Consider the following 25,000-nt stretch of genomic DNA (forward strand, 5'->3'; position numbering starts at 1 on the left):
CATATGATGTCGCTCCTCCCCCAATGAAAATATCTGACAAAAACTGGTCTGGCATGGAGAGAAAGTATGCTGTAAGTTTCAATAGTGAATTCATTGTGTGTATTTCTGCTTGCTTTGTAGAATGGTTACTAAAACAGGTTATTTAAAAAAAAAAAAATGAAATCAAGAGATAGATGGCAGAATAAATTGAACTCAAATCTGGTTATTAGATCATGATATGTATTCTTTAAATCATGAAATAATTAAATATCTGGCTCTAAATCAGTTTGGAATATTATTTAAAAGTGTATATTATGTTTACACAAATGACAGTATGTATGTTGCCAATAGATATTTTAGTTGCTATGTAAGTGTCTTATTTTGTTTTAAATCAAGACATAATCTGAAGGTTGGGGACCAATGAGATTCTTAATTAAAAAAAAAAAAGGATTGAAATAAGATTAAATTTTATTAATTTCTTTCTCAGCAAAATAAGATTAAGTATTATTAATTTAATTCTGAACAATTCAAAGTAGACTTGTAGTCAATACTCATTGAGCAAATACAGAAGTGTATGCAAATATAATATTTAATTTTTTTTTCTCTTGTCACGCAAGCATTTTTGATTAAACACCCGATCTCTTTTTACCCGTTTAGTTTAGACTTAAATTTCTTTCATTGTACTTGCGTTTTAATTTTCCTCCTTTTTATTTCATTCAGCACTTGATGATGTTGAAATTGAAAATCTCACAGAGATAGTGCATTGTAATGATCTGTTGTTGCAGTTTATAGGAACCACTGGGATGTTGGTTTACCAAATGTTAGATTATATTAGAATATAGAGCAATGAGAATTAATATCGTTATTGCCATTTTTAAACCTTTTCTTTAATGCTTACATTTTTTTGTGCTTACCTCTAGTTGCTGAATGAAAAGTCCATAATAGGAAATCTCTATCTCTCTCTCTCTCCCTGTCTCTCTCTCTGTCTCTCTCTCTCTCTCTCTCTCTCTCTCTCTCCCCCTCTCTCTCTCCCTCTTTCTCTCATATATACACACACATAAAAACATATATAGCAAGTTGTTTTACTTTTTGTAAAAATAATGCAATTACAGCATAATTGTCTGAGCGTGCAGTAAATGGATTGCTTTCGTATTTAACCCATGTATACTTTTTGCTTTGGCCATGTTTTGCACGTAGTGATTGTAACAAAACTATTATCCTTACCCCCCCCCCTCTCTCTCTCTCTCTCTCTCTCTCTCTCTCTCTTTCTCTCTCTCTCTCTCTCTCTCTCTCCCTCTCTCTCTCTCTCTCCCTCTCCCACACACCACACACCTTTTCAGGTTTTTATTTTCTTTATTTTCTTGTTTTTTTTTTCTTTCAATTTACAGCACATTGAAGCTGCTTCTTTTTATGTTCTCACATTTGTTTTAACACTTTGCAGATAATCAACCCTCTTTATTTCCATCTAGAAAGTGAGTTTTATAATCAACAAGGGTTCTATCTACTTACATCTATGGTCTTATTTCAGGCTTGATGAGATTGAGAATGGTCTCTATAACGTGATGTTTTTATCTTAGCTGATGGGAGCGATGCTTGTTTAGAATTATTCTCGTTATCACAATATAACTACTGTGAATGAATTGCACAATTCTATACATAATATTTGCATACAATTGGTATGTACATTAATTTTACATATACAGTGCAACTTGCGTTCGTCGAACACGAATTCAACTTCAACAAGTTCATGGATTTAACGGACAAGGACAGAATTCCCAAATTATGTCCTTCAATGTCTTTGTAAATTTTTCATGTTATCCACAAACTTTTTCACGGTTTTGACGATCTAAACTGAGACTTAGGGTCAAACACATTGACCATTGAGAGAGAGAGAGAGAGAGAGAAGAGAAGAGAGAGAGAGAGAGAGAGAGAGAGAGAGAGAGAGAGAGAGAGAGAGAGAGAGAGAGAGAGAGAGAGAGAGAGAGAGAGAGAGAGAGAGAGAGAGAGAGAGAGAGAGAGAGAGCAGAGCAAGTTGCGTAACCTTTGTGAATATAATATAGCGGGAACCTGACCAAAAATAAAAAGCAAGTCCTAAAAAAGACGACGATCTGGAGAATAAACCCAGTTGATTACTGTGTTGTATTCAAGAGCTCAACCAATGGAATCATTGATTTCATTGAGTACCACTTACAACAACTCATTATTTTGCAAACAAAATGGCTCGAATCTATGAGACCTGGATTGGATGCACAAACATTGAGATCATATAAAAGGAATGAAATTGACCTCACACGGCTCTCTGTTTTTATCTTTTGCCAGCCATTTTTATGAATAGTTCTCACTAAATTGAACCAATCAAACATTTAAGGTTACACATAGTTTTGTGTGTTGGTGCGGCTATGTGGTCAAGTGGTATGGCACTCGCTTTCAGATCTGAAGATCCTGAGTTCGAGCCTCACTCAGCTCATAGTTGAGTCCTTGGAAAAGGCTCTTTACTCACATTCTCTCACCGTACTCAGGTGTAAAATGAGTACCTGGCCGTTAACAGTGTTGTCTCTGTGCGGAGAACTAATTGAAATATCGCCTGACAGGCGTCATGTCATTTTTTACATGTTAAATGTTGCTGTTGGTCAGGGACCCCCTTGTAAAGTGCTTTGAGCACATTTAGTGGATATTGCGCTATATAAAAGCTAAATTTGTTAAAGCTCAGTTTTTGGTACGTTAAATCCGGCTGGTAGATGTTATGAGTATTTAACTAAGTGCATAGCATCAATACTTGCACATCGCAGTTTGTATCTCTTGTCTTAGAGCTGTGCTCACGGATTCGATGAACTTTTCGAACTGTCCCATGTTGTTTTTTGAATGTGTGTTGCACTGTATGTATGTCGGTTTTGTTAACTGCAATCGATTTATTTCAACGCTTGCTTCACCAACAGCAAACCAACACTGCTATTTTAATTATTGTTATCTCTTGGTATAGTTGAGCTTTACTGTATATGTACTGATAGATAACAGGATGTAACAACACATTTATTAAAAAAGCTTTTCCTTGCACACCTTTCTTTGTCTCATCTCCTTATATATTCAATTTGCTTTAGTTCTTTTAAATGATCGAACTTTGTATTTTTACTTGCTTTGGCTTTATTTATAGATTGTTCATTTGTTTCTTTATATGTTAATTGTTCTTTTAAAACTTCCTCTTGATAGACTCTTTACAATAATTTATACTGTAGCATAGTCATGGCATGGAGGTATTGGAAACGTCTGGAATTTTAGCTCAATCATTGACAAGCTTGTACAAATTTTGATTCAATCTATCGTCCAATAGTCATTGTAGAAATGGAATCATGAAATCTAGAAAAAAAACAAAAAAAACCCAACAAAAATGAGCATTGATATTATTAATTCCTCTAAACATGCCCAAAGCGCTTTACAAGGGGTTCCAAGCCAACACCAACACTCAACATGTGGGACTAGACATATCGCCTGTTGGCTGATATTACACGTTAAAAAAAACAACACTGTCTAGGTAGGACTCCTTTTACACCTGAGTATGGTCAGAGAATGTGAGTAAAGAGCTTTTTCTAAGGATTCAAAATGCGTCACTCATAAAAGGAATGGGACCCAGGACCTTCCAGTCTGAAGGTTAGTGTCATACTACAAGATCTCATAGCCGCATGCATAGAATAAAATGGAAAGAGCAAAAATGGGTTTTAAAAGTCAAAACCATAAAGAGCAAAAGAAAAATAAAATCGTTTGTTCCACTTTGGCTTCTGTCTGTTTCCATTTTGTCAGCAATTTGATTGTTGATTATTACAAATGTAAATTACATTCTTCTTTTGTATTTGCACAATATCCTTTGTGATATTTTTTTATTTTGATTCAAGCAGTATACTGCATCTCTGCTCAGCTTTGCGTTTTGCAAACAATTATGCAAACACATATTTTTGATGGTGATTTACTGACTTAAATCTTGATTAAAATTGTTTTTAAAAATGTTTGCTATCATTTTTTGCCATCAGATACAGAATTATTCCCCTTCTGGTTCAATATAATAGTCGCTATTGCTTGCTGCACCATAATAAGTTCAAAGTGCTTTACAAGGGGTTCAAAGCTGATAGCAATATTCAACTTGTAAGATGAGACATCTTTCCTGTAAGGCAATATAACATTTTCTTTGGACAGAGATACCGCTGTTTCAAGCCAGGTACTCATTTCACACCCACAGCAAGTCTCGAACCAGAGACCTACAAGTTAGAAGTTGAGAGTCATACCACAAGATTAAAGAGCCTCCTTGAGAAGTATTTCTGGTTAAGGCACGTCACTTTGTTTTTTTTTATCAGTGATGATGGTTTTCCATGCATCTGTGAAAATGCGTGATTTTGGAGTCAGCAGAGAAATTTCCTTTAAAAAAAAAAATCACATTCCCCCCCCAATCAAATGTACTGGCAGTGAGAGACTTGATGTGCGATAGAACAAATAGGTATAGTTTTCCACTTTCCATTATCAATGATCAATATCATCTCACTGGCTCTAAACGTTGGGGTTAGTGCAGTAAAAATGGGGCTCTATTCTCTTTTACTTTTATATACCATGAAATATGTGCTCATTAATGTAATGTGGGTTTGAATTCAATCTCTTCATTTGTATTTGATTTTGTAATGCATGATTAGTGCCTGATGTTAACTTCAATTTGATATTTATAGATAATACATAAACTACTCTTACATTCTTCAGAAACCGTTTTTTTCTTTAAGGTAACTAATTTTACTCGTCTCCCTTTATTTTATTGAAGGGCATGGATAAGGGAATGATTCCACGTTCCGAAAGCCTGAAAGACACTGTACAGAGGACACTCCCCTTTTGGCATGACTCTATCACATCTGCCATCCGGGTAAGGTTCAGAGTTGATCATTTTGCATTCCATATTTAACCATGTTGTGATGAAAGACCATTTTGATTGATGAGAAAATAAATTAAAAAAAAAAAAGTATTCCTTTTATTCATCCCATAGGGGAAACTTGTCTCTTGGGTCTATTCCAAGGGAAGACTGAAATAACCCAGGCTTCAGCCGCAGTGCAGCGGCGCAAATTGAGCTAGGGCGAGGTGACTTGCTCAAGGCCACACAGGGCAGCGTTGGGTGGTCGAAATCAGTACCTTTCAGGTACGAAGCAAAGACCGTACGGCTGAGCCACGCTGCCCCTAAACATGAAAACATCATCACACACTTGCATACATTGGACAATACTTTTATGTGGCCCCTAGTTTCAAAGCATTATTATGTCAGGATGAATTAAGCACTGGAAATTGAATTTTTAGTCACTGATATGAAACGTGGGGTTAATTTCTATTTTCCATGGTAATGGTAATGAATAAACACATTTTCTCACTATGCAAAAGACTTACAGCTCGTAATTCCTGTCATTTGAATTCTAAATTCGCTTTTAAGGGTCACATATTTTCAATAACGCAGAATTGTTGATACCTGTCCTCAGAGTTTTAAAAAGACTTTTAAAGATGTATTATAAGTTTAAGTGTGTCTGTGTGTATATGCGGTGTGTGCATGTGTTTGTGTGTGCATACATATATATGTTTGTTTGTGTGCGTGTGTGCCCATTTGTCTGTGGGTGCAAATAGGTATTGTTGAGTATGTTGCATAACCTCAGTAATAACTCCTATTACATTTCACTTTCACTTTAAAAAAACAAAAAAAAACAACATTTTTTGGTAACATTTTGATAGGGTTTTTGTTGTTGTTGTTTGTTTTTTTTTTGCAGGCTGGTCAGCGAGTACTTATTTCTGCCCATGCCAACAGCCTTAGAGGGCTAATAAAATACCTTGACAAAATGTCAGACGATGATATCAAAGAGCTCAATATCCCCAATGGTAGGTAATGCTCAACACATAGATAATATTACCAAAACAAATTTTTAAAATAACAGAAAAAAAAAGCCCAAAGGAAACTAGTGTAGTTATAATTTATAAAAAAATGGATTGCATTTATTATATAGGTCCTTGATTGTAAAATGATAAGATTTTATTGTCTACGGAGCAGTGTTCAACATGGTCAGTGGCTGGATGGGTGATACTGATTGGAAAACTTAAACCTGGCATGTTAGCTTGGGTAAGGCACTTTTCATTACTTCATTTGACTGAGGTGTGAATGAGTGCCTGGCTATAAGCAGCAATAGATGTTATAAGATTGCTAAAACAAAAACAAACAAAAAATAAACGATTTGTAAAATTCAACGTCGGCATTATGAAATTTATATTTGTATCCATTTAGCCTGCTGGTGGAATAAATGAAACAATGTCAACTACATTTAGCTTGGCGAAAATTTAAGGGGCAATTCATATATTACAACCCCCCTCCCACACACACACACACTTACTCATTCAAGAAAATCTATATCATCATTTAGTAGAATCTTTGATTTTGGTCCTTTTTTTTCTCAAGCAATGCCACTGGTATATGAATTAGACGAGAATCTCCGTCCTGTGAAGAGCTACTATTTGGAGTCAAAGGAAAAGACGAAGGGAGACGAGCCCAGGGGTATTAAAAGAAAGATTGAATGTACATCCTGAAGTTTGTTGTTTTTTTGGTGTTTTTTGTTTTGTTTTTTTTTATTTTATTGTTTATTATTTTTTTGCTTTTAATGTGCCCAATCACCTTTAATCTGATATTATGTCCAGGGAGGAACTGAAAGTTATTCTGGAATTTGAATTTAATGATGAAATGGAATTTGATTGGATTTTTCTTCTTCATTTTTTCCCCCTTCGTGCTTGCTTTCAATGCAGATGACATCACATTAAGCATGCAGCTTGTATGTGTCTTAGTCTTAGTTTCTTGTCGGTGCTCACGCCATTTACATTGTGACTACTACTACTACTACTACTACTACTACTACTACTACTACTACTACTACTACTACTACTACTACTCTACTACTACTACTACTACTACTACTACTACTCTACTACTATACTCTACTATATACTACTACTACTACTACTATACTACTACTATACTACTAACTACTACTACTACTACTACTACTACTACTATACTACTACTACTACACTACTACTACTACTACTACTACTACTACTACTACTACTACTACTACTATACTACTACTACTACTACTACTATACTACTACTACTACTACTACTACTACTACTACTACTACTATACTACTACTACTACTACTACTACTACTACTACTACTACTACTACTACTACTACTATACTACTACTACTACTACTATACTACTACTACTACTACTACTACTACTACTCTACTACTACTACTACTACTACTACTACTACTACTACTACTATACTACTACTACTACTACTACTACTACTACTAACTACTACTACTACTACTACTACTACTACTACTACTACTACTACTACTACTACTACTACTACTACTACTACTACTACTACTACTACTACTACTACTACTACTACTACTATCTACTACTACTACTACTACTACTACTACTACTACTACTACACTACTACTACTACTACTACTACTACTACTTACTACTACTACTACTACTACTACTATACTACTACTACTACTACTACTACTACTACTACTACTACTACTACTACTACTACTACTACTACTACTACTACAAACTACTACTACTACTACTACTACTACTAACTACTACTAACTTACTACTACTATACTACTAACTACTTACTACTACTACTACTACTACTACTACTACTACTACTATACTACTTACTACTATACTACTCCCTACTATACTACTACTACTACTACTACTACTACTATACTACTACTACTACTACTACTACTACTACTACTACTACTACTACTACTACTACTACTACTACTACTACTACTACTACAATCATTGCCCATTATAAAATTATGTTTATTTCGGTACTATTTCATGTTGAAATCGATATTACATTCTATGAATCTGCTTTATCTGGACAAATTACTTGATTGAGTGTAATAGCTCGCATTTCATATATTATCGGCTTATAAGAATTGAAGTATGCTCATCCCGGACTTTTTTAAGGAGATTATCTTGCTCAAAACAACTGCTCAGAGATTAAATGGTCTTTTAAATTGATTAATCTCATTTATATATTCAATATACCTCACTTGCAATATATCAATTTACAATTCTCGAAAAAGATTGTATTTTTATTTTTATTTTTAGTACTATGATTATTATATATGTCAATTGTTATTGAGATTGACAAATTGATTCAAATCTGAAATAGTATAATAATTTGAGAATATACATAAATGCTCTCTTGATCGTTTCCAAATTATTATTGATATAGATTTAAAGAATTTAAGATTTCTTTTTTCACTGAACAGATGATTAATATTGTCCAAATCATGTAATGTTATGTTATATATACATTATGTATCGATGGCTGTTTAAAAAATTATTCTTGATGCCTGTTTTTATCAGAGGCATTTGCTTCTATAAAGCCATATTATGATATGATATTATTATATCCATCTCTGTTTATATCTATAACATATTTTTGAAAAATATTTAATTTTCATTGTAATCATGAACTATAGGATTATATGTTGTTGTTATTGAGAGAGACATATTTATTTGTAGTCATTTAATCTTTAATTTTTCCTCTTTATATTTTTCGTTAGTGTTTGTATTATGACTTGTATGATGGAAGATTCTTTTCTTTTTTTTTCTTTTCTTTTGGTGAAGATATTTTAACGTTTATCATTCTTTGAAGGATGAACTGTCCAGTTTAGGGGATCAGAAGTTTGTAAAAAGTAAAATCACATATTTTCGATAATTTTAAATACTACTAGCCACCTCAACCATTTATCAGTCCATATCTTCGATTTTATGAGGTTTATTTTCATTTTGAAAGGTTCAAAGTTACTTAGTACTGAGATATCGTACCATTCTTTATACAGTACTTGCTGGATTCTAGCACGCCTGACTTCCAGCACACTGGAGCTGGGTCTTCAGGTGTTATCTATTTAACCCTCTCCTTATCAACTGCAGGAAAATCGTCACATTCATTACGATATAACCAACATTTTTCTTATTCAATTTTTTCTTGTACATCATAAAATTTAAAGAAAATGAACAGTGTGTTGTGGAGCATGTTTTGCTAAAGAAATTATTTATCACAAGAACCTACTACTATTGTGTTTGAGTGATAAAAAATATATATTTTTGTGTTAGTTTGGTGTGAAGTTTTGGGGAAAATCCTGAAAATGGCGGGTAAGGAGAGAGTTAATAAGTCCTTACCTCCCACGAGCATTGGATATCAGCAAGCTCAGATTCTAGCACACTTTTTGGCTTCTCCCGAAAGCGTGCTAGGATCCAGCGAGTACTGTACTTATTTTAAGGCTTTATAGAGTGGTTTGATTTTACTTTCAACTTGATTTATTATGTCTGAATGAGTATGTATTAGAAATCATTAGAGAGTCTCGACTAAGTGGAAACGTTGTGCCTGGGTGGGGTCTTCTGACCTCCCATGGTGGGCAGAAAGGTCATTTGCTGTGTGTTCTATCCCCCATATCTGTTTTCCCTTTCCATGTTGCTCTCTGTCTTTGTTCTGGATTGAGATTGGTCCTGAGCATTTTCCTCTTCCATTGCCTAAAGCTGCTTTCCTATCCTTGTCCATTAATGATATGTTTGGAGAAAAAAAAAGGAAAAAATAACCAATTCAAAAAAGAAAATAAAGAAAAAGAAAATAAATAAACAATACTAATACTAATCATTTTTAAAAACAACAAAAGTAAAATACCCACTTACCTATATATAGGTGCAACAGGGATAGTGAGACCAGCAAAAAATCCCCGTTGTAGCAGAGTCCCCTTATAGATAGTATGCGCTTGGCTAAGAAGCTCATAACATTGCCATCCGGAAGTACATATATCGGACCAACACACAAAACTGTGTGTATCCATGAACGTTTATAGATGGGTTAATACAGTCCAGTGAGCATTACTCATAAACGCGGATGGCAAAAAACAATAACAAAGACCTGAGTGACGTCATCTTCGAACTATCTACAGTGGAACCTCCCGATAACGACATGCCACGGGACCGAGTTTTTATGTCGTTATCCGGAGGTGTCGTTATTTAGAGGTTTCCAAGATGGCGGACAAAGTGGACGTGGTAAGGCCCGCGGGACCAGGTTTTATTAACATTGACAAAACAAACAAAATATTGTAGTGTATTCCTCTTAGAGGGTTCTTGTGCGTGTGTCTGGATGAGACTTTTAGGTGATCTGAACTGAGTACACTGATAGTGTGCTCCTGGAATCTACATCTGTTCCCTATTTAAACCAGTCCCCTTTGTCTTACTTTTTCTTATGTCATTTCAATTGTAAATATAGAATGTTTTTTACTATCCACTTTTCTTCCTTTTTACTGGCGCTGATATAACATAGATGTGTCACAGGCGCTGTAAAACCCTTTAAAACCAACAAAATTCCTCCTCCTCCTCCCACAAAAACACTACTACTACTACTACTACTACTACTACTACTACTACTATACTACTACTACTATACTACTACTACTACTACTACTACTACTACTACTACTATACTACTACTACTACTACTACTACTACTACTATACTACTATTATTATTATTATTATTATTATTATTATTATTATTATTATTATTACTACTACTACTTCTACTACTACTACTACTACGACTACTACTACTACTACTACTACTTATTATTATTATTATATTATTATTATTACTACTACTACTTCTACTTCTACTACGACTACTACTACTACTACTACTTCTATCACCACATAATATCACATTTTCCAAGATTTTGTGTTTACTTGCTTACACTTACATTTATACCTTGGTTTTTATTAATGCATATCTCATTGGTTCAAGCAGGAATCGTTTTTATAAACTTTTGAGTACTCATACTCGGTATTTTTAGTATCAGATATCTACGAAAACTGCCGAAAATCGCCAAAATGATGTCGTTATTCGGAGGTTTTATCAAAAAGTGCGTCGTTATTTGGAGGTTATTTTTACTGATCTTAAATAGAAAAAAAATCGGGACCACTGGTCAATGTCGTTATCAGGAGGTTGTCGTTATTCGGAGGTGTCGTAATCGGGAGGTTCCACTGTATATCCATGTCGTGCGTACAGTTTTTGAAGGGAATTAAGACTGATGGAAAAACACAAGGGATAACTTTTGAGTAATCTCCTGAGTGAATAAATCAGAAGACGTGGTTGTGACTTCCATGCCTTTAACTCCACCCCCTCCCCATCATCATCATCCCTTACCTGTTTTGTGTTTTTGCACCTTGTGCATTGTGCCATTGAAGAATTACTCATGCAATCCATATAGAGCATTTTACACTCTTTATTTTGATATTGTAGTCTCCAACAATTATTCAGGGATTCACCATATTGTGCCATATATTTTTATTTTTTTATATAATGCTCTCTTTTTTTAGCCAGTAGTAATGCTTTCTTCTTTTTAGCCAATTGGTCCCTTCGTGGGGCGTAATGCTTTACTTTATCTATTTTATTACCAACGGGTATAATTTTTTTTTTTTTTAATGTATGCAATTAAAATGTTTTATTTTTATTGAAAGAAAAGTATTGACGTTGGGTGTGTGATATTTAGAAAATTAATTCAGGTTGGCTTTTTCATTGCCATGTTAGCCTTGAATTCATCATCATCTTCACGAGTCTTTCGGTTCCCTTACACTAAGCACAGGATTAGATGCTGTTTGTGGGTGGAGTCTTCTGACCTCCCATGGTGGTTGGAGAGGTCACATTTACTTTGCGTTCTTTCCCCAGGTTATTGTATGTTTTCCTTTTCCATGTTGGTCTTTTTCTTTTCCTGGAATCCTTAGCTGGGAGGGATGCAGTCAAATGCATAGTTCTTTTTATTGAGAGATAACAATTTTGTCATTGAAAATCATCTCTCTGTTACATAATATTTGTGCGACTATGTGGTCTTGTGGTATTATACCCGCCTTCGGATTTGAAGGTTCATGGTTCGAGTCCCACTCTGAGTGGTGCATAATGGAGTCCTTGGGAAAGGATCTTTACTCACAAGCTCTAATCACGCTAAGGTGTGTAGACCTGTAAATTCTCTGTCAATTAACTGAAATCAGTCAATTCGTCAAATTCAAATATTTTAAACAAAGAAAGAAAGAATGAAGAAAGAAAGAATTCATGAATCGTAGTCGAATGACCGTTAAGTAATTAGGAATGTTCCACAGCGCTACGCATAATATAGCTCATGGGCCGTTTATATTAACGATGGATATATTATTGCCAAGGCTAAGCGATACTTTTTAGAATTGCCATGACTGATCACATCCCAGTGTATTTTCACACAGCCTTTGTGAAATTATTTTTCTTTCCAAACCTGTCATGATCCCAATGGTAGCCAATTTTAACTGAGCCTCTGAGCAATAAATTTCACTGTTTCATCTAAGCCAAAATTGACCACATTTACCGGAAGGAAGGAAAAGAATGAAAAAAGTAAAATGCAAAAGCCGGAAGTGCGTTATGTAGACACCTTCAAATCGAAAAATAGGATTGCTACAGTACATCTCGATTGCCTCATATTGTAAAAAAACTGGTTGACCGTCTCTAGTTTCTTCACTGATTGGGCAACTAATTATAAGGAACAATGGTGAGTAGCCTAATTAATTCCCGTGCACATTAGTTTTCTGCTCAAGCGAGCTTGCTGTTTACTATTCATTTCGATTCTTTTGGATTTTTCCGCTACGACGAATTACAAAGAGTTTCAGTCAATTTTTATAGAGCTCATTTACAGTCTAGGTGTGAAATAAGTGACCTACCTGGTCATTGACAGCATTGTCTCTGTCCAAAACAAAAATAAAATGTATGATCCCTAACAGACGTCGGCTGGTTGTACTTGTTGAGTGTTGCTGTTGGCTAAGGACCCCATGTAAAGCGCTTGGGCATGTTTAGTGTATATTGCGCCATAATAATGCTCATCTTATTATATTTTTGGTTTTGAAAATAATGTTGTATACGCTTTGTAAGCATTTGAGTGTATCCTTCATAGCGGAATGCTTTGCTTGTAGTTGTCCAGTAGATTTAAGCTAAAAAGTGGGTTACCAGGAAGAAATTGGTACCAAGCCCAATTTGACGTATTTTGTTGCACCTTTTATGCTGATTATCATACTAAAAATCCATTGAAATCTGTGGGGGAAACAAGTTATTGATGGGTGTCTATATACCTCCTCTAAAACTTTGTGATAGTTTTTCGGTGTTTGTTATATAAATTATCTACCAAATAAATAAATATTATGCATGCGGATTCATATATGGGTTGATGCAACATATCAAAGTATCAAACGTATCTTACAGCCTATACTTTTCCTGCATGTTCATTTTTAGATTCACATATTTCCATTTGAACTGAAAAAAAATATGGACAACATGGGCTTCCTGGTGCTTTTAAAAACTTTCTGCATTACTCAGTATTAATATAAGCAAAATTTGTACATCTAGGACCTATCATTTTTACGCAAGAGTCTCTGAATTTACCCCTAGCCCTTAAAATGCGGAAATCAAGCAAAGTTGGAAATTTTGGTAGTTGAGCTTAATGATGTTAATGTTTTGAGGATTATCTTGTGCATGTTATTGTTATAGGTTTTATAGAATAATTAAAAACATAACAAATTCAAGTCATTGTATGGCCAAGAAAAGGGTTAAATATCATATCTGTCCATATTCTATGCGTTTTGATTTTTAAAATCATTTAATTTCATTCTGAATGGAAAAATGCAATACAATTAAGTGATTTTATGTTTCTAAAATACGTTTAGAGTAGTCAGCAACAAAATAAACAAGTTTTAATACATCTGGTACAATTTTCAGTTGAGTTTCTCTGAAGCTACCCCTAGACTAAATATATCGTCTAAGACTAAGAGACTCAATTTTGAAAATTGACCTCTGTAAATAATCACACTTGACTATTTACATTGTAAAAATAAAATATGTTTGATTTGTAATGAGAAAAGAAAATTAGAACTGTTACCAATTAAGATTTCCCCTGCAAAATGGTTATGAAAAAATAGATATCCACTCAAAAGTTATTATTCTAGCATCTGCTTTTACCGCGGCCGCGATTTTAGGTGAATCTGCGATTTTTCGCATTGAAAAAAATAAATACAGTGTATAGAAAAAAAAAAAGCGAAAAAGAAAAAAATAATGGAATGCAATTTTTTTTTTACTGTAACAAGCGAACCAATTCCGGAGCAATTTTTTCACAGTAATATTTTTTTTTATCGAAAAGAGCACTATATTTGTCATGCTGTTTCCAACTGATTACTGCAATAGATTGCTAATTTTCTAATCAGAGGATTAAGAGGCGTGGTCCTTGAGGTTGCTTCACTACTTAGCAAAGTGACTGTGCAGATTGACCTGTGGACTCTGATTGGTAGGCATCAGTGGGGATTGAACCAGGGACCATTTAAGATTGACACATGTGAAGATTATACCAAGGATTATGAGAGGTCAATATTAACGGGAGGAACTTGAGAGACCTGGGGATGTGACCAGTAGTGGGGAATAAACTACCGAATGTAGACACATGTGGGAAGTGAACCGGATAGTAACAGATGTTACAAAAAGTGGAGAGTAAACTCAGGACTTTGAGGTGTAAACACCAGTGGGCTATGAGATATCGACATCACTGTGGGGAGTGAACCCGGGACTTTGGGAGGTGGACATCAGTGGGGAGTGTAACCTATGGGAGGTGGACACGAGTGGGGAGTGAACATTGGGGCTATGAGAGGTGGACCCCACTGGGGAGTGAATGTGGAACCATGGGATATAGACACCAGTGGGGAGTGCACTCAGGACTATGAGAGGTGACAGCAGTGGAGGGTGAACCCGGGGCTATGAGAGGTGGACACCACCAGTGAGTTAATGTGGAACCACTGGATATAGACTCCAATGGGCAGTGAAGCGGGGGCTATGAGAGGTGAAAAATTAATGGTAACTTTTGTCATTTTGTGTGTGGCAATTTTGGGCAATTTTAAAATATTTTTTTTTGAATGGTAACAAACGCAGATGCTAGATTATTATATGAATTTATGGGTAGAATTTCACTGAGGGCAGAGAAGGATTGGCTGCCAAGGTCAGTTGATTCTAAACCAGTTCATAACTTTGCTATCTCCCTCATTTCCTTATTTTTGTATCAATTTGTCACAGTGTCTTTGTTTTGTTATGAGACCGCATGGTTTTTCCTGGGTCCTGTCCGGAGTCTTTTGCTAGGAGGTCGACAGTCAGATGGATTAATCTTTATGCGAGACATGTTTTTTTTTTCTCTTGTAAATCATTTCTCTATTGATTGGACGTATAAATATTTAATTGATTTTTATGTTCATTTTCAGCCCCTCTTGGCATGGTCCTTTGCTAGTGTCAAGCTACAACTTTTAAGTGATGTGGAACTAGACACAGATGGATTGCTCTTGGATAGACAGTACTTCTCAGCCTGTTTGGATGCCTTGAAGTGTAACGCTGAATTTCAAATAAAAAGGTCGCTCTGTAAACCCAAATCAAGTACTAAAACTTGTTTCAACATTATATTTTGATTGGTATTTACTGAAGTCGTGTAAGTACCGTATTAAGAATCATGAGCATAACATCATTACACAATGGGAAAGGAATTCAATGTAGAATTTTTGGTTAGCAGTAGTGGTTTTTAAAAACCAAACGGCATTCCTCTCAATCTCAAGCAAGGAAAACACAATAATTTTCAGCAAACCACAAGTCAAGGCTTTGGAAGAAGCTGCTCATTTTGGTATTGCAGGTACTAAACAAGCTCAAATTGCGGAGTCAGAATTGAAAAAAAAAGTAACAATACAACGTGAGCATTATCTCACTCAATCCTAGAGACTTTTGCTGTTTTTCAAAATTGGAAAAAATGTATTAAGAATGAGCATGCACATAGATAGTTTTATTCAGCTATCATTAACATGCAAAAACTAAAAGCATAAGCTTTGATACTACGCCTACAATTTGTCTCAGAAAAATGTAATAAATAGGCATGGGTTAAAAGAAACTCAGGTAAACTACGGGTATAGTCGGTGTTAGGGTTGAGTGAGTTAATAAAGTCATTGATTTATAGCGATTTTTGGATAAAAGAGAATACTACACAGTCAAAAACAAAACAGTTGCTTCTGACTGTCGTACTCTGGAAAAACACGTATTTAAAAATTTGGCCAGAAAACTCGTTGAAACCTACAACTTTTCACAATCAAAGGTATAGTCTTCCTTTTTACTGCTAAACGGTCCGAGCCTCACTCTGTTGAGTCCTTGGAAAAGGCTCTTTACTCACATTCTCTCACCGTACTCAGGTGTAAAATGAGTACCTGACCGTTAACAGCGTTGTCTCTGTCGGGGGGAAAATGTAATATCGCCTCACAGACGTCATATCTCGTTCCACGTGTAACGTGTTGCTGTTTGTCGGGGACCTCTTGTAAAGCGCTGAGCACCTTTGATGGATATTGCGCTTATAAAAGCTCAAATTTGTTTATATATAATTTTTTATCCTCTAATTTTCCTCTTGATTTTCTTTTTCACGGAACCCTTTACTCCAAGATTGTCTCAGACCTAAAAAAAAAACCCCAAAAAAACCCAACATAAAAAAAAAAAAAAAAAAAAAAAAAAAAAAACAGAAAAAACAAAACAAACAAAACAAACAAAAAATAAAAACCCCCCACAAAAACAAAACAAAACAAAACAAAACAATCCTCAATAAGGTTTAGTCATATTTTGAAAAAAAATTATATTTATTTGCATATATATATTAATCCCATGGATATAAACTGCCAAATCCCTACATGTCAATCACGATTTATGTATTACATCAATCAAATGTGAACTCGTTTGAAAATAAAAAAGAAGTAACAATACAAAGTGAGCATTAATAAAGTAATTGATTTATAGTGATTTTTGGATAAAAGAGAATACGGCACAGACAAAACAAAACAGTTGCTTTATCCCGTCGTTCTCTAGAAAAAATACACAATATAAAAATTTGGCCAGAAAACTCGTCCTTCAAATATCGGAAGTCCCAGGATTGAGAGTTTTTGCCAAGATGAGGGTCATTTAAATCGATCGATATTTGAAGGACGAGTTTTCTGGCCAAAATTTTAAATACGTATTTTTCCAGAGTACGCAGTATAGTGGTAATAGTAATAATAATATAATACTGGTAATAAATACGCGAATAAGTACGAGATGTGTTTCAAAATTAAGTTTCCCCTCGCTAATAAGCAACCTAAAAATACCAAAAACAGGAACAATATGACGTCATATCTAAGAAGTTTCTATAAGTACCAAATTTCATGGTAAAATAGAGCTGTGACGTGGTGAGTTTGTTGTACTTTTGCTCCTTGTCCAAGCGTAATCCAAGGCAAATGGCAGAACAAAACATTGATGTAACCTTCGCACGCTACATTTATTGGTTTGTCATCACATTTTCAACTCTTCTCGGCAAGTCTACTGTTCTAATACACGGAGACCTTTGTAAAGTTTTGGAGCACAATGCTCCTTCCTTTCAAAATGTTGCAGACGGTGGATCGGGGGAGTTGACGATGGGATATCTGACCAAAGAAGGCTCGCAGAAAACAAGGAGTTCAAGGAGAGAAGAAAGTGATGCACATCAGTAAGTTATTTTCGACACTCGTGGCATTATACTAAACTGGCCTGTCTCAACTGATCAAACTGTTAACGGAAACTATATCAGATTTATTCTAAAATTAAAGACAAACTGAGACCAGCGATATGAAAAGACCCACTTTTGATTGAACGAGGTGTCATTCTGCATCATGATAATGCGCCCTGTTCACAAGTCGAAGCTGTGAACGAGCTTCTCGAGGGCTACTCGTGGGAATTGGATTCAATAGTCTGATGTCACGTCCGCCCAGCAACGAGCAGCTTGATTCTAAACAGAAAATCTGTACTTTGTATTCTTCATGCTGGCGAGAACTTTTTCACATGTCATGTGATCAGAATGTATAAAAACTTTATCAGATTTATAATGTTTTTCTCCTCTGGATACATTTTTATGCTCGTCGGAGAAGTATTTCATAAGGGCATCCGCCATTGTTCCGATAGTTTAGAACCAGTTACTAAGCAACTATGCGTCATTACGAGGGAAGTGAAGTCACGACTATTGAGTTGTGAACACCCGCCCTATTATCCATCTTTTCCCTAAGGTGAAAGAAATGCTTCGAAGTCAACGATTTGAAGACGAGGACCAGATTCAAGAGGCGATGAGGAATGCAATCGTGGCCTTGGACAAACAGCTTATGGCCACCATCTTTGACCGCTGGGTTCACCGAATGCAGAAATGTATGGAGCAACAGTTTTTTTTCTTATGTAGAATAGGTAATTGAATAAAGTTTTAGTTGATATCAATTCAATTACAACGTTGTTCATAATATTATGTAAGTACAGAGCGACAAGGAAACTTAATTCTGAAAATACCTTGTAGATAAATAAATAAATAGATGAATAATATTATTAATGGATAATAATAATAATAATAATAATAATAATAATAATAATAATAATAATAATAATAATAATAATAATAATAATAATAATGGTAATGATAATAATAGTAGTAGTAGTAGTAGTAGTAGTAGTAGTAGTAGTAGTAGTAGTAGTAGTAGTAGTAGTAGTAGTAGTAGTAGTAATAATAATAATAATAATAATAATAATAATAATAATAATAATAATAATAATAATAATAATGATAATATAGCATCTATATGACGTATTGATACATCGGAAAGGCATTGATGAGTGAGAGTAGCAACAAGCACTACAGACAAAGATTTTATAAATACTGTAACATGAAAACATCAATTTTCGCAATATAAAACAGAACTTTTATGGAAAGCTATAATAATACGGCTTAATTTGAGGCAGACATTGTTTGAAATTTGAGGCAAAAACAAAAAACAAAACAAAAACAAATGTGACCCATCAGAGTGGAATTTGGATACAACGGGGATAGTGAGACTAGCAGAAAATCAATGTTCCAACTTCCATGCACACGGTATTTGAAGGGAGGCAATGCGAAGGAAAAAACAAACGCAAGGAAAACATTTTGAGTTATCTCCCTTGGTAAAATTAGATAAATCAAACGACGTAGGGCCAATATCAATGAGTCAATGAGTTTAACGTTTAAAATGGTGAGAAATATGAACGTTTAGGTTTATGCTGACGTGTACTTATTTGCAAGTCTGATAACCCAATTTGTTATGGTCTCTTTTAAAAAAAATGGAAGTTATCGCAAGGTAGTTCTTATTACAATAATATGTTAAAACGGGCCCATGAATGCGTCTGGATATCAGACCAGCAAAATATGTTCACGTCGGCTCAAACCAACGCAAAGTGATGTCCATAACAACAATAACATTCCTTACCAGCCATTTTCAGAATTTCCCCCAAAACGTCACACCTACCCAACACAAAAAACAGAGATTTCTTACTCAAACAGAAAAGCAACAAGCACATTCTATACATAATATTGTTTGACAATATGAGCTCTATTACAGAATGTCAAGTTCTTATAGCTATAGCAAAAAGAAATGAAATCTGGATGAGAACAGTGACGGTTGCATCGTAACAAATGTGACTATTTTCCAATAGGTAGTAAGGAGAGGGTTAAACCATTGCCATTTGCGTTAGGTTTATGCACATACTTAAACCCAGATTTCATAATAATGACTAGATAAATAAATCCAACCCACAATACAACAATATAATTCACGCTGAGATGAATCGCGTTTTGAGATGATGGGTCACACATTATTATGTACTACTTTTTTTCTCTTGACCGCGCGTTAATCTGTACAGTGTGTGTGTGTGTGTGTGTGTGTATTATCATCTATTTGCAAATGAGTACTATTCACAGCTGGCTACATGTATCGTGCACACAGTATTATGTGTAGCCAACTGATCTATGTAAGGTGTAACGTAGAAAACGTGTTCAATCTATCTGGCAAAAAAAAAGCAGTTTAAGTATGAGGTCGATACTGAGATTAACATCAATTATAAATTATATAATAAAAAAAGTACTGGATAATCCGTAATGAGAAGCGTAATACACAAATCAGCTGAAGTTATATAAATTAAATCAAAGTTATGTCATTTGGAGTCATTAAAAAAAGAGTAAAAGATCTTTTTTTGGAAAAAAAACATCAATTGAGCTTGTAATTAAGAAAAAAAAGGCAATTTCTTTATTTGAAATGACATAAAGATAAACCATAATTTTATTTTAATTAGATGAACGTGAAATATTGCTTGCCTCATCAATACAGGCCCAGTCTGTGGGTTTATGTTATATATGATTTTAAAAAAAGAAGAAAAGAAATGAAAGAGAATTAGATGATAACTTTCCTCATTGTTTCTGGATTACTTCACAGGTTTAAAATAAGTAATAAATAGTATTCATACATGACGCATACATAGGCATTGAATTCTTTTTTTTTTTTATTTAACACATTTCAAATTCATGATATTATGGTAAATTACTGTGAATTGGGGAGGTATGGAGGAGGAGGAGAGGGGAGGCCCGGGGGGGGGGGGGGGGCAAAATAAAATATATGGACTAAGAACACCCACGAGAATAACGCTAGATGACTGTACAATATAGAAACTTTTTAAAGTCTAAATCTCAGCTTACAACATTTTATGAGTCTGTCACACAAAAATCAATATCTATTTATTGACATGACATTTCTGCCGTAGTCTGACCCCCCCCCCCCCCCCCGACCCCTTCTCCCCCAAATAATTAAAAAAAAATATACACGTATTCAAAATTAATTTTGGCCAGATAACTCGTCCTTCAGAATTCGATCGATTAAAAGGACCCTCATCTTGGCAAAAACTCTCAAACCGGGATTTCCTCGAAGTCCCAGGTTTTAGAGTTTTTGCCAAGTTGAGGATCATTTTAATCGATCGAGTTTTCTGGCCAAAATTTTAAATATGCAGGTTTTTTTTTCCAGAGTAAAGTAGTGAAATATTAATATGATTGGCTGTCTCTTGACTACGAGATGGAACTGGAAATTGTAAATCGATACTATTATATTCTCAAAGAAAGAAGATGGTTTGCTCACCTCAAGTTTAGATTACAGGAAACCCGATACACTCAAGTGTGTTTGGCAATGTAGGGCATTAATCGCTCTTTGTTTACAGACTCTGGGGTACATTCTGGTCACGTGGTGTTACTAAAAATAATTTATCCAAAAGAAGATTTACTTATTTTGTTGACATAATTGTTGAGGTGCAAATTTAAAAACTGTTCGATTTAATAAAAAGTTCATTGAAATAACATATAGTTGAATCCTGATAAAGCCCACACTGCCGGATCAGACATATAATTGGTTGTTTTTATTTAAGGTTGATTTTATCCATTAACAATGGAGTTCGCTTAGATAAAGAACAGGAAACGTAAGCCCAACAAGTGGCATCATCATGCTTCTAATGGTGATCACACTACTATGTTATGACGATCGATCCAGGATGCAAATTCCGTTACCTCATTCGTGCACCGTCGCAAACCCGCCCGGAAGCTTCGTCTCAATGCACCATTCAACCAGACGCTCTGCGGTTTCGGGCTCGTTACCACAACGGGTAGCAAGAGGCGTAGACTTTATTCAGAAGTTGACTTTAAGAGTGTTGGCTTTATGCGGATCTCACTGTATCCTTCGTTGTAAAGGACATGGATGCCTCCGATACGAAAGTCTTCAGACTATCAGTTTTTAAATACCAAATGCAAACTTTTAAAAAGTCTGTTTATATTTGGGTTTATAATCTTACTGCAAGGGGTGGGGGAAAAGACCGTATCATGTCATCACATTTTTATTTACTACGATGGCAATAAGCCTCACCGTTTTGCAGTTAATAATATGATTTGTAAATAGTGTGACTAATTCCTCTTGATTTACAGTTATGTTGCAATGATAACAGTGAATAAGTAATCCCTTAAAAAGCATAGACACTTAGCTACAAAACAAAACAAAACAATTCAAAATATACGAAGGTATCAAGGCCACAGATCAAATATGATAATATTGATAGCGATGATAATAGTGATGATGATGATGATGATGATGATGATGATGATGATGATATTAATAATAATAATAATGATAGTAATGATAATAAATTAATGACGATGATGATGATGATGATGATGATGATGATGATGATGATGATGATGATGATTATAAAAAAATAAAAAAATAAAATAATAATAATAATAATAATAATAATAATAATAATAATAATAATAATAATAATAATAATAATAATAATAATAATAATAATAATAATATAGTAATAATAATAATAATAATAATAATAATAATAATAATAATAATAATAATAATAATAATAATAATAATAATAATCCGAAACTTTAATGTGCTTACTTAACCTTACAGTAAAATTTGCAGGACACAGGACGCAATTAATCTGTTACTTCGTAAGGAAAAGAAAATTGTTAAGAGTGGAAGTTTGATGAATAAAATTAGAGATTGTGTAAATATTAATATAAAATGACTGTAATAAATCTTATGATACAAGAGCTCTTGTGTTCTTCGGACAAAGCCAATTATATGAATTTGGTGTAAGTATGTGTGCTGTGTATGTTTGTGTGTGTGTGTGTGTGTGAGTGCGTGCATGTGTGTGAGTGTGTGAGGGAGATGAAAGAACGAATGGTGCCTAACCTACTAAGCCGCGTTAGTTCTACAATAAAGATATAAGTCAACTTGTCTGTTGTTAACAAAAGGGATTTATGTTATATTAATTTATCAGCTTTGTTGGTTACGATATACATTATGATTTACATAGCAGACAGACAGGGAGACAGGGAAAGTGAGAGAGAGAGAGAGATTGTGAGATTGAGATGGGGAGAGAGAGAGAGAGAGAGAGAGAGAGAGAGAGTCGGAGAGAGAGATGGAGAGAGAGACAGAGAGAGAGAGAGAGAGAGAGAGAGAGAGAGAGCTAGCTAGATAGATAGATAGATAGATAGATAGATATATAGTTAAAAGATAGATAGATAGAGAGAGAGAGGGATATAAACCCATATATATATATATATATATATATATATATATATATATATATATATATATATATATATATATATATATGTGTGTGTGTGCACACCTGTAGAGATTAAATTTAGAAAATAATAGCAATACTAAAATTAAATATAAGTTTCAGATCGATTTAAAAAAACGAAACATAAATAATTTGGGCAAACAATGAATTTGACACAAGCCGACGTGTACATATGTGCAGGTCTGACATCCGAACCCACTTATTGGCCGAGTTTAACATAGTTTTAATGGACAATATCTTGAGTCTTTTTGTGTGTGGAGATTTCCATTTCAACAATAAGCCCATAAGGAATTGGGTTATCAGACCTGAAAATAAGTGCACGTCGACACAAACCATATACAATGTTGATAGACGGGAATCTTGAGACGTCCACATTATGTAACGTCATTGATAATAAACCAGTTTACTGCCGTACTCTGGAAAGACCGGTATTTAACAATTGGCCAGAAAACTCGTTTTTCAGATTATATAGATCGATTTAAATGACCCTCTTCATCTTGGCAAAAACTCTCAAACCTGGGACCTCGCGAGGTCTTCCTCAGTCCCAGGTTTGGGGGTTTAATTAAAAAATAAATAAATCAAGATGTGGGTCAATTAACATTTATATCGTAAGATATTTGACGGACGAGTTTTCTGATCATATATTTAAATACCCGTCTTTCTAGAGTACGGCAGTTAACTGGGTAAACTGTATCTTACATTCAACTAAAACTATCGCTGCTTAAAAAAACAGACAAACACAAACTTTATATCTAGCAACATCTGCATAATATTGTGTAAAGAACTGGTTGTTGTGGAAGACTAATCCTGCAGAGGGGGTTGATCGACGTACTTATATTTGCAGGTCTGATAACCGAATGTTATGAGCTTGATTTAACATTGTTATAATGGACAATATTTTGAGTTGGTTTGAGAGTAGATATTTCAATTCAACGCTGAACAGCCCATAACAATTTGGGTTATCAGACCTGCAAATAGGTGCACGTCGGAGTAGATGGAACGAGACTCGACGACTTCCTAGGCGTTGACTGGGTGTAGGTTATTTAGTCGACAGGATTGTCTATCTAGTGATGTGGTGTAGAATTGTTGTTATCATCGTTGGGTAACGCCAATGCGAGTCCTAACACACCAGCAACTATGACAAGACTCCCGACCACCAACGTGAGGATGATGCACTTACGATGTTTGGGTCTTTGTCTGTCAGTCTGAAAACGACAGAAAAAGCCATTCCAAACAAACAAACAAACAAAAAAAAAAAAAAAAAAAAAAAAAAAAATAAAGAATATCCCTTCGACATAGAACAAAACAAATCCAAAAGCCAATTTAAAAAAAGGAATGATTATTATTTGGTCAATATTGCCCAAATAGCCACAGGGTGATTTGGGCAATGTAGCTTAAAAAGTTCGATAATTGTTTAGACAAGAGCTAAATAGGCCTAGCATTACTTGGGCAATTTATAAGGATTAAAAAGAGAAAAAAAAAGACTACACACACACACACACACACACACACACACACACAAAACAAAAAAAAAACAAAACAAAACAAACAAATAACAAATACAACAACAAAAACAAACAAACTATAAAAAAAAACAACAAAAAATATTTAAAAACAACAACATATAAATAAAGATGGTAATAAATAATAGTGAAAACGACAATGCATTATTTGAAAAAGTCAGTTGACCAAAGCAAGATACGAACCCGGGACATCTAGGTTACAGGTCTGCAATCATGGCGTTATAAAAAAAAAAAAAACAAACCTTAAAACAATTTTTAATACCTCTAACTTTATTTGAAAAGCGGCAATAGGATTCAATAGTCTGATGTCACG

General features: G+C 34.5%; 2 protein-coding genes across 8 annotated transcripts in view; one reads left to right on the forward strand and one right to left on the reverse strand.

The window, feature by feature from the left end:
- The window catches only part of LOC144965632 (2,3-bisphosphoglycerate-dependent phosphoglycerate mutase-like), a 19,952-nt gene extending 4,379 nt beyond the window's left edge, over positions 1–15,573 (forward strand). For 3 of the 4 annotated variants that reach the window (XM_078901174.1, XM_078901175.1, XM_078901176.1), the window contains exons 4-8: positions 1–71; positions 4,775–4,873; positions 5,757–5,865; positions 6,437–6,553; positions 15,409–15,573. The exon at positions 1–71 is cut by the window's left edge and continues 13 nt beyond it. In XM_078901174.1, the coding sequence (XP_078757300.1) occupies positions 1–71; positions 4,775–4,873; positions 5,757–5,865; positions 6,437–6,553; positions 15,409–15,434 (422 nt within the window). In that variant the 3' untranslated portion in view covers positions 15,435–15,573. The remainder of the gene's footprint in view (positions 72–4,774; positions 4,874–5,756; positions 5,866–6,436; positions 6,554–15,408) is intronic. The other variant, XM_078901177.1, reaches the window with a different exon arrangement.
- A 7,632-nt stretch (positions 15,574–23,205) lies between these two features.
- LOC144965633 (regulator of G-protein signaling 9-binding protein-like) overlaps positions 23,206–25,000 on the reverse strand; it is a 108,459-nt gene continuing 106,664 nt past the window's right edge. For all 4 annotated transcript variants that reach the window (XM_078901179.1, XM_078901180.1, XM_078901178.1 and 1 more), the window contains one exon: positions 23,206–24,369. In XM_078901179.1, coding sequence (XP_078757305.1) covers positions 24,229–24,369 — 141 coding nt within the window. In that variant the 3' untranslated portion in view covers positions 23,206–24,228. The remainder of the gene's footprint in view (positions 24,370–25,000) is intronic.

This window comes from Berghia stephanieae, chromosome 2, assembly GCF_034508935.2.
Source record: "Berghia stephanieae isolate SIO BIC M18660-M18661 chromosome 2, UCSD_Bste_1.3, whole genome shotgun sequence".
Classification (NCBI taxonomy): Eukaryota; Metazoa; Mollusca; class Gastropoda; order Nudibranchia; family Aeolidiidae; genus Berghia; species Berghia stephanieae.